The sequence below is a fragment of the Manihot esculenta genome, chromosome 9 (genome assembly GCF_001659605.2).
Source record: "Manihot esculenta cultivar AM560-2 chromosome 9, M.esculenta_v8, whole genome shotgun sequence".
Classification (NCBI taxonomy): domain Eukaryota; kingdom Viridiplantae; phylum Streptophyta; class Magnoliopsida; order Malpighiales; family Euphorbiaceae; genus Manihot; species Manihot esculenta.
In genome coordinates this window covers 2553101-2565133 of record NC_035169.2, presented here as the reverse complement: position 1 = coordinate 2565133, position 12033 = coordinate 2553101, and the positions used below count along the sequence as shown (strand labels likewise).

The window sequence follows — 12033 nt, the reverse complement described above, 5'->3', positions numbered from 1 at the left end:
ATTTAATTATTAAATATATAGTTCACATCTTTAAATTTATTATACAGTAATAATTATAAATATTTTATAATAAATATATTATTTATTTCAAAATAATATTATATATAAAATAATTAAAAATAATATATTTATTATAAAATTTTCATAATTATCGATACAAAATAAAATATATAATATATCTACTGTAAACGTAATCGATTTTTCAATCAATTCGCGTGAACTATATATATGAAAAAAAAAAATACTCTTCAATCTACATATTACAATATTATATAATTAATGATTTTCTCTTGCGTCACTATATATTTTGTCTTTTCCTTTCCCACTGTCCACCACTCTCTTCCATTTTCCTTCATTTATATTCCCATCCACGAGTACCCCTCCATTCATAAATCACATGTTTAGATAAAAGACTCATTTTTGTAATACCCGGCTACATCCTGGCATCGGAATCCCTACTTTCAGGCGGAATCTCCGTTAGAATCTGAAATTCAGCGATGTCGGAGCCTTCTAGAGGGGTAAAATGTGTTTTCTAAAATGTTTTCACATGATTTTATGGTTTTAATGAAAAAGAAAATTGAGTTTTGAAAGAAAATGTTTTGAGGGAAGAACTCAGGTTCGGCCGCCGAACATGGGGGTGTTTTGGGAGCATGTTAGGCTTCCGAAGGTGTTCTGATCAGCCACCTATAAAAGGCCTCCACACCGAAAATGGGCGAGTTTTCTCCCCATTTTCGGGTTAAGGTGAGTTCTTGTCCTCTCTTGGTTGATTTTTGAGTTTTCCTTTAAATCCCTCAAGTGTTCACGAGTTTTCCTTTGGTTTTGGAAGTTTTAAAGTTCAAATTGAAGTTTTGGAGCTTGGAGACCCCCGAAGACCTTCTCCTCCACATCTCCAAGTTCGGGTCGCACCAACCCTCAATCTCCAAGAGGTAAGTGTAGATCCTTATCATTTTTCTCGTTTTAAGTAAGTTTTAAAAAGTTTTAAGGGTGTTGATGCATGTGTTAGAGTAGATGTGCATGTTAGGGTTTATGTTGGGTTTTATGTTTAATGTATGATTATGTGATGTTATGTTGGGGGTTTAAGTTAGTTTATGCCCTATATGCATGTGGGAGTGAGTATGCATGTTTGGGAGAGAGCATGTGAGGTTTTGGGTTGTTTTGGAATTGGTTTGGCTTGTGACAGATTCGGACCTGCTGTTCGGAGGGAACCAGGTTCGGCCGCCGAACCTGCATGGGAGGCAGCCCCTTTTGGCCGCCTAACATGGCCCCAAAGGCCAGGACTTTCGGATCTGTTGTGGGGTTTCGGCCGCCGAAAGTGCCCCCGAAAGTGCCTGACTTTCGAATCTGGGAGAACCTTCGGCCGCTGAACTTGCCCCCGAATATGCATGGCTTTCGAGTCTGGAAGGGACTTCCGGCGCCGAAGATGCCACCGAAAGTGCCCTGTCCTGCCCTTTCTTCATGTTTTCTATGCATGCCTTGGTGATGTTTTATGGGGTTTTTGGGGAGTTGTTTAGAGTCTTGTTAGAGTGTGTTTGGTCCCTCATCTGAGTCCACTTGTGTAGGATCAGACTTGAGGAACCGATGAGGCCAGCAGTGTTAGCTGTCACAGAGTCAGTCCAGCGTCTGCCAGAGGTGAGTAGAACTAATTAATCAAATGTTTTAGCATGTTCACGCATCATGATCACTATGTATATGTATTAGGATGGTTGCATTAGATATCACAAAGATGACGCATTGCATATTATGTTGTTGGTGTGGATGGACCAGAGGAGACCCATTAGCCCAAGTCTGATCTGAGATGTTATGATATGTTAATGAAGTCCTGAGGAGCCCCACCGAGGGCCGGGCACTATGATGTTAATGAAGTCCTAATGAGCTCCTTCAAGAGCCGGACATAGATCAGAGAGAGTTTTGGGTCATATCTATCCGTGATGTGAAATGTTTGTGCTGTGACGCATTCTATGAAAGCATATGATTTATTAAGTTGTTTTCCTTGTTCTGCTCACTAGGCTTTTTAGCTCACCCCTTCCCCTAACCCCTAGATTTGCAGGTCAGAGGTAGTCCAGGAAGACGTCAAGGGTAAAGGTTATGTTTATGTAATAGAATAGTATAGTGTGGACATGTAATGTAAAATGATATAATGTAATGACTTGAGGATTAGTTCTGTATTTGGCCCTAATGTATGGTTAATCCTTTTTGTACATGATCGGTATGTAATGTTTTAATGTTGTAATATGATGAACCAAGCTTGACATATGTAATGTTCATCACACTAGGGCATTTGATGAGGGCTCTGGTGTGAGTTATATATTTAACAGTTATGTTGTGCTCAGGTCAAGCTTGGTATAGTAAATGTTTTAAAGTTTTTATGAATATGTTTGATCATGTATGGGATTATACCAGTTGTACAGGATGTATGTTAGACTTGCTACGGGTTTCGGTGATCTTAAGTCGATCTGGATCCTAACGCCGGTAGCGGTCCAGTTTCTGAGTCGTTACAATTTTAACCCCTTAACTATTAGCCAATAGTAAATTAAGTTTTTAAATATTTTTTAGGTCCAACCGAACCCCTTTAACTTTCAATTTTGACCTAATTATCCTATATATATTATTATTTTAAGCAAATTAAATCCAAATCAATAATTGAAACATAACTCTATTAAATGTTAATCCATTAAAATATTTTTAAATTTTTAAAATTGAAAAATCAAAAACATTATCTCCAAAACTGAAGTAACCTCTTATCTTCAAAGCTAACCTAAAAAATATAAACTTGTTTTCTTAATCAGTGATAACTATAGAGAGTCATGTTTTCAGGCCATTCATCTTGAAAGTTGATAAACTTTATCGTTTCACCATATTTATCATTTCACCTTCACAAACCGCCATGTAAGAAAGATCCACAGCGTCATCAAACATAAATTCACAAACCTACTCACATCTTGACCATAGTAGTATTATTAGTATTTTCAACTAACATGAAAGTAGTTCTTGAGTTTGAAGGGTACATTGACGGCGAGCTTAAAGAATACTTCTAAGTTACTTGTGTTAGTTGAATTAAGAGAAGAGATGCTAGAGATGCAAGATGAAAGATACTGATTAATAATGCTTTGAGATTGAGTGGGTAAATAAACAGGGTTAGATTTTATATATTTACTTTTTATAAATGATGAAACATGGTTAGATTTTATATATTTACTTTTTATAAATGATGAAATAACAGATGAGGATGGAATGAAACAGGGTTAGATTTTATATATTTACTTTTTATAAATGATTTATTAGTTTTATTTTAATTATTTTAAATATAAAATTAATATTTAATTCTTTAAAAACTTACTTTATTTATTTATTTGACTTTGTTAATTAACACCGTTAAATTTAGAGTTATTAGACTCAAATTGAAAGTTGAGAGGTTAGATTTTATATATTCACTTTTTATAAATGATTTATTAGTTTTATTTTAATTATTTTAAATATAAAATTAATATTTAATTCCATAAAAACTTACTTTACTTATTTATTTAACTTTGTTAATTAACACCGTTAAATTTAGAGTTATTAGACTCAAATTAAAAATTGAGAGCTCGATTGAACTTAAAAGTCTTTAAAGTCTTAAATAACTATTAGCGATAGAAAAAATATATGAGATTACTAAAACTAGCAATTTGACAAAAGCGACACAAAAAACCTAGTTGTCCATGTAATCTCTAAACAAACAACCTCCCGAAGCCAAACCGTCTCTCCTCCTACGAATACGAATCTAATCAGACTCTTAGTCTGATTGACCTTCAGATATCTCCCGTCCATGTAATCTCTAAACAAACAACCTCTCAAAGCCAAACTGTCTCTCCTCCTATGAATCCAATCAGACTCTTAGTCTGATTGACGTTCAGATATCTCCCCTGAATCACCGTATTGCCACTTTGAGTTTACCCTCCAAAAAATATGTATTCCTCTAGTTCCAAAACCTCCGCCCTATTTTTATGCAACCAAATTTAACACTTTAGAAAACATTATTTAACACTTTATAAATGAATGTTTTCTGACATTGCTCTGATCCACTCTCTTTAGACAGGTGATGATGTGTTTTCTATGGACAAAGATAATAAAGGGAAATGCTTTTACTTCTCTCTCCGATTACCATAAGTAATCTAGGTATTAAAGTTTCTCATTATATTGACTTTCACATAATCTGTAGGGTTGAACATTCAAAATACATAGACTAAAGTGGAGATTTTAGTATTCTTCAAAGACTAAACAATATTTTACTATTATCTTTTATATTTTTTAATATTTTTATATAATAATATAATAATAACAATTATTATTATTATCATTTTAAATAGCAAATTAAATTTGATCTCTTATTATCATAATATCACATTATTACATGAAAATATTTAATCAAAGTCATCTAGAAAGATCGTAATAAATTATAATTGTGTTTATACAGTATCAAAAATATATTTGACAAAGTCCTTAATTTCATCTAAATCCTAAACACGCACACTCTACAACTGATGCGAGTTCCGAAGGTCATCAGTGGTTCCATAAGTATGATTTTCATTGTTAAAGCCAATCTTCTTTTGCTTATAATTTTTAAACCAACCAGGGTATCTATGTGCCCAAAAGCTTTACAAATGCCACATAATCTATCAGAAACTCTATCTGAAACTCTTTACAAAAGCTTTACAACTCATTAATTCTCTCTCTCAAGCTGTACTTCAAAAGCACCACATTCACAAATAGTTAGATGATGCTTTCAAACACCAAGTTTATCCCATAGTTTCTTCAATTTTGTAAAGAAAACACCAACTAACATAGGTCCTTTAAATCTTTCTTCTAATTTCCTCCCATAAATCCTTTGCACTATATGCATACAAAAAACTTCCACTAGATCCTTAGAGATGGAATTCAAAATCTAACTCATCATGCTATCAACTCTCATCCACTTCTCAAAACCAGTGGAGCCAACAGGAGGAATTTGCACACTACGATTTACAAATCCTAACTTGGCTTTTGCTCTTAAAGCAAGTGTCATAGATATACTCCAACTCAAATAATTTAGTCAATTTAAAGGTGCAGATATAAAGATCATACCTGGATTATCTGTGTTTTGAAGACTCAAAGGATCTGAATCATTTTGCAATTGGTTTCCTACCTCTCAATATGTACCCTGTCAAACCTTATCTTCTCTGACAAAACTAACACTTCCATTTGCCATGGATGCAGAATAAAAAAAACTTCAACAATTACGCAGCAAGCAAAAAGAAAAATACCATGTCTAAACAAAAGCTCAAAGAAAATTTTATTGAGAATATTACAAGGTTTACAATGTGCTAAACACAAAATCTCACTTAATGTACAGCTGAAAGGAGAAAAGAAACAACCAAAGCAACTTTTCTTGCTCAACTTTTCTCAAACAGTAAGAAACAATCTGTTTCGCCTTCATAACACCATACAAACGTATCACAAAATGCACCATATAAATAACTCAATAGGTGGTCTAAAATATATTTGTTATATACCATATTGACAAAATGATCATACTTGATTGTATTATTATTATATCATAAAGATATATCATACAGAGATGATTTCCTAAGTATTTTTCCTTAATATACAGCCATTGTAACTAATTGACTATCACATGATTCAACAATCTCAACAACTATAATTGCTAGATTTCTGTCAACCAAGAAACCAATAAAGAAAAATGGTAGATTTCTCAACCACTACACTTGTATTATGGGGCTGCATATCCTGCACCCTGCATTTATAGGGTAGTCTAGTTGCTAAATCAATTCTCCATTAAAGCCCCACTTGTTTATAATCACTATTTTCATTATTATTAAAAATATAATAATCAAGCAAAAACGAATTGCTTATACCTTTATGTTTAGAAAGGTGAAGTTGTAATCATATCCTAGCAAGTAGCTACAAGAAAAATGATAGCATCTTAAAAGGTCATTGAGCACAAAAGTAAAATAGATAAAGATTCTTAAGCATTGTAGCATGGAATCAATTAGTTTTAGTTCTCAACTCATTCTTAGGACTGAGCTCTCGAGTTTAGGCTGTAGTAGCAGCCCAAAAAAAATTCTAAGGAAGATGGTGGGTTTACCAGCAACTTGATCATTAGAAATCTATGACCTCCAGTCATCAACAACCTTATATCCAAAGAGATCTAGTCCATGTCTGAGTTCAAGCAAAAGGCACACACATATCATGGTTTCCACTGCAGGTAATTTACAGTGTTAGAAATTTTCATTTTGTGGAAGAGAATCATAGCTGATTGAAATTAAAAATGAAATTTGAAGAAGTTAGTTAAATTACATACCTACTACATTTGAAGAAGGCAAATTACCATGTTTCTCTCCAAGACACCCTTGAACGGTCAAGATATAACAACTTTAATTTGCTAATCCCTCATTGCACCCCTTTAGAAGCCTCAGAACGATTTCGTAGTTTGCTTAGAATGAGATTATTATTCCGCGATAAATGTACTACCAATTCTGTGGTAGCATCATCAGCAGAGAACCCCTTATCAACCATTTCGTTGATTAGTTCTGATGCTTTTGGTAAATCCTCATGCCTGAGAAACCCTTGAATGATGATATTATAACAACAATTATTCGGTAAACATCCTCCCTTTTCCATGTCTCTAAATACCTTATACGCTTCGTCCATTAATCCTTGTTGGCAGAGTCCTTTCATAATTGCATTATATACATAAACATCAGGTTGTAAACCAATTTCAAAAAGACTAGAAAAAAGTTCCCTGGCATCATTAATCTTCCCAACTTTGCACATGCCATTGATCAGACTGCTATAGATCACAAAATTAGGCTTCAACTGACTTTTCTCCATTACTTTCAATAGTGTGAGTGCCCCATCGAGATTCCCCTGTCTACACAAGCCATCAATCATAATTGAGAAGGTTACTATATCTGGCTGTTGACCATGAGAGCACATATTCTTAAAGAGCTCCTGCGCAGTTTGGGGCCTCCCTGCTTGAAACATACCCTTTATAAGAGTAGAACAAGTAACAGCATCAGGAACTAAACCTTTATGAGACATTTCAACAAAAATATCCTTTGCATCATCTATCATTTTGCACTTACAATATCCATTGATCAAAATGCTGTAGCTAAAAATGTCAGCTATTTCATTGGTCACCATCAGATCAAATACCCTTCTAGCCTTATCAATTTGCTTGCACAGACAATATCCATCCATCAATGAATTATAAGTGACAACATCAGGTTCCACACCTCTTTGAATCATTATTTTGATTATATTCTGTACATTTGAAACCAGTCCTTTCTTACAAAGAGTGTCGATCAATATATTGAAGGTAAAAACATCAGGGGATATGTTCCTCCCCACCATTTCTTTCAACAAGGCCAAAGCTTCCTTGAATTGGTCTGAAATGCAAAGACCATCAATTAAGGAACTGTAGGTGACCACATCAGGCTCTACACCTCTTTGAATCATTACATTGAATGTATTTTGAGCCTCTGAAACCATTCCATCCTTACAAAGAGCATCGATCAATACACTGAAGGTATAAACATTTGGTAATATGTTCTGCTCCACCATTTCATTCATCAAGGCCAAAGCTTGGTTCTTTTGGCCTAATTTGCAAACACCGTGAATTAAACTATTGTAAGTGATGACATTAGGTGAAATGCCCTTATTCCTCATTTGAGAGAAGAGCTCTAAAGCCTCACCAACTAACTCATCCTTGCAAAGGGCGTCAATGATTGCACTGTATGTCACAACATTTGGCTCACAATCTCTATCAGCCATTCCCTTTAGTAGCCCAATAGCCACACTTGTTTTCCCAAATTTACACATTCCGTTTACTATCACATTGAAAGTACGAACATCAGGTTGATAACCACGTGCAACCATATCATCTAAAAATTCCACTGCTTTATCGATTTTGCTCTCCATACAAAGCCCATTAATTAAGGTATTAAATGTCACAACGTCAGGCTCCAATCCGAATTTGAACATCTTCCCGAAAACAGAGAAGCCAAAATCCACAAGGTGTAAATGGCAGAAGCAATTAATTAAGATGCTAAGAGAATAAAGATCGTGAGAGATTCCTAGCAATTCAATTGTTTTGGACATGGAAAGGACAGTATGATATTGTTTCATTTTCACAAGGGCAGATAAGAATCTATTAAATGGAACCCTAGAAGGCAGAGGATGCTTATGAATTACATGATTGAAGGAAGCAATGGCATCATCAAGGTGGGTAAAAGAAGCAGATTTGAAGTTATTTGTGAAGAAGCGTGCATCTTCAAGTGTGGAAGTAGAAGAATGGCAATAATTGGTAAATAAGAATAGTAATGGAGATTGAATGGTACCAATTGCCCCTTGTAGCTGAAGATGGAAGCTCCTGCTCTTCCTCCTCCAAGGCATCTTCATCATCATGGATCTCTCGTCAGTTGTTTTTAGGGATGGATCGGAGATTGGGAATGAGGAAAGGAAATAGAGAATCGGAAAAGGAAGGCTCTCTGCCTGCTAGTAAAGTGGTCAGGATGATAACAAAAGGAAATTGGGAAAGGAAACGCATCACTAGTTGTTTATATGCACCACGTTTTGTAATTTTTTTATTAATAAAAGTATTTTTTTATATGATGAAACTTTATTTTTATAATTTTAAAAATTATTTATTATATTTATATATTTTTTAAAATTTTTATGATAATTAAATTACTAAATTTTTAATGTTTTAAATTATAAAAATAATATTTTATTATGAAAAATTAATATTAAGTTAGAATTTATTTAGCTCTTAATAAAATTACATAGTTTAATTAGCCTAAAATTTGAAATTGAATTTATTTGACACTAAATAAAAATTAATTTTTATATGCAATATCATATTAAAATTATACATAATTTTGAATAACTAAATAAAATTTCTTTTATATTATTATAATATTAAATTATTATAACCGTACCTTATATTTAATTAAATTTAGTTAAAAATTAATTAATTTTTTTAATTTTATTTTATTAAACAATATTCCTTATTTAATAAATAATTATCAATGTATATTTTTAAAAATATTATTATAGTCTAATTGTATATAATATAGATGAGGAAAAAATAAATAGTTTATTGTTTAATTTTTTATTATTAATTACTTTATTTTAGTATAATAAAAATTAATTTTTTTTGCAAAGCTTAACTCTCATGAGAACTGTTTGGCACATTTTTATTTTGACATTTTATTTGAATAATATTACAATTTTAATTAATATCAGTAAAAAATTAATATTTAAAATTATTTCAAAATAATAAAATTTTGAAATGCTAAACTCACTAAATATATTTTGCGTTTTAAATTTTATTTGTTATTTTATTTTATTATTAATAATATTAACGTAAATTTATAATATTTAAATTATTTCTATGCATTTAATAAACAGTATATTGTATTATAAAAAAATATTTTTAAAATATGAATATATTTATGTACAAAATTTTATAAAAATTAAAATTATAAACATTTTATTTATAAAATCACATAATAAATGTTAAATTAGAAAATTAAATTACTGTGTGAATCTAATCATAAAAATATAAATTACCAAAAATTTAATATTTTTATTAAATGTTTATTGCTAAAAATTATTAGTTTATTCCAAAAATTTTAGCCACAAACTCAAATATTCAGCATTAAAAATATTCATACTTTTGATGATCTTTTAAGTTGGAAGTTTTAAATTTTAGTTATTTTTTATATTAGATTATAATTAAATTTAAAGATTAATATAATTAACAATCAAATTAAATATTTTAAATAATAATAAAATAAAATAACTATATAATTATTAAATCTATGCAAATGTAGTTTTAGCAATTTAAATAATAAATAGGTTCTTAATTATTTATCATTTTATATATTTTAAATTCTAACACTATCATTTATATTTTAATTTAAATTATAGATTAATTGACTCAAAAATATTTAATGTATTTATATTTTAATTTTAATTTTTTAATTTTAATTTAATTAATCCAATTTTTACATTTTAATATAATTTTATTCAATTTATAAATTTCTAAATTTAATTATTTAGCTGACAAGTTTATTATTATAATTATTTTATTTATTTATTAATTAATTAAAAAAGACCTAATATTTATATCATTATATTTTAATCCAAACATTTAAATTTTAAATAAATTCAACGTTCATATTTAACTTTGACCAATTAAAATAAATAATTTAATTATTAAATATATAGTGATAAATTTTCATTTTACGATAATAATTATAAATATTTTATAATAAATATATTATTTAATTTAAAACAATAATATGTATAAAATAATTAAAAAATGTATTTATTATAGAATCTTTATAATTATTAATATAAAATAAAAAAATAAAATTTATCTTTAATAAGGCATTTTTAATCGTTAAATTATTATTATTTTTAAAATTAAATATATTATTTAACTATTTAACCGTTGAATTATTATTATCTTTAAAATTAAATATATTATTTAACTATACTTAAATGTAAATTAATATTATTTTTATATATAAAATTAGTTAATATTTAAAAAATAATAAAATATTATATTTAATATTTTATCTAAATTCTTATATTTTAATTTTTAAAATTAATTAAAATTATATTCAAATAAAAATATTAAACTAATTAAATTAAAATTTAATCTTTTAGATTAAAATACAAAATAATGTAATCGTTAGACTTTTTTAATAATTTGATTATTATTATTAATAATATATGTGATATGTTAAAAATCTAAAAATTAATAAATTGACTAAAATTATATTTAAATTTAAATTTTAAATTAATTAAATCAAAACTAAAAAATTTAAATTAAAATATTAATACTTACAAAAATTGGACTTTTTGAATACGTAAACCATATTAATATAAAGAAGAAAAAAAACTATTTTCTCATTTCCTTTCCCAGTTCCCACCACTCTACTCTTCCATTTTCCTTCATTTATATTCCATGTCATCATTACCACCTCTTCAACATTGTAACCCTTATTCCCATCATGATATGATTATTTGATTTGATTAACTTTTAAATGAAGAATATAATCTCACAATTTTAAATGAATCTCAATTTGATTAACTTTTAACTGAATAAAAGAGTATCTAGAGGTGATAATAAGATTGGAAAAAAATAGAAGAAGAAGAGGAAGAATTCGGCCAAGAAGGGATCGAAAAAGAGAGGAGATGATGAGAAAAAATTGTAAATTCTACTTCTAGAGCAACCTTTATATAGGTTTTTTCCAAATAAAAAAATAATTATTTATAATTTAAAAGAAAAAGTAAAATAAATCTACTACTCTTATGATGATTTTTATCCTAATCATGATATGATTATTTTTGCATCTATCTGAAACGGTAGTAATTCTGAAATCTGTTTGTTGGCTTGAGTTACAGCCTTGAGCAAGGCTGTACCTTGCAGTCAGAAAAAAAAAACTCTAAAAATAGTTTCTTTTAGTTCTTTTTCTCATTTTTAGCTCAAAATCTGTCCAAAATCAAATTCCAAATAAAAATCAATTTTTTACATCAAAATCATAGCAAAAGTATGGAATTTAATATAAAAAAATAGTAAGTTTTGCAACTCATTACAAATTGATTTATAAACAAATGTATAATTTATTTGTAAAAATTTTATAAATTGACACAGATGGATTTATAAATAGATGTACACTCCGTTTTAAAATTAAATAAATACAAATGAATTTGTAAACATATATATAATTTATTTATAAATTAAATAGACACTAATATATTCGCTAAGGGACGAATAATCAATTTGTAAAATTAAATTGATACAAATTGCTTCATAAAATTTTTTTTGATCCGTTTATAAAATTAAAGGAAACAAACTGATTTTTAAACTTATATATAATCTATTTGTAAAATTAAATCGATACAGACTGATTTACAAATAAATATGTAATCCGTTCATAAAATTAAATGAACACAATGATTTGCAAACGGACGCATAATCTA

General features: G+C 29.1%; 1 protein-coding gene across 1 annotated transcript; it reads right to left on the bottom strand.

The window, feature by feature from the left end:
• Nucleotides 1-5291: 5291 nt before the first annotated feature.
• LOC110622664 (pentatricopeptide repeat-containing protein At1g63330) lies at nucleotides 5292-8364 on the bottom strand (the record flags this gene model as incomplete). Its single annotated transcript, XM_043959780.1, has 1 exon — nucleotides 5292-8364. A coding segment is annotated over one exon (1938 nt), but the record flags the coding sequence as incomplete, so codon positions are not given.
• Nucleotides 8365-12033: the final 3669 nt, after the last annotated feature.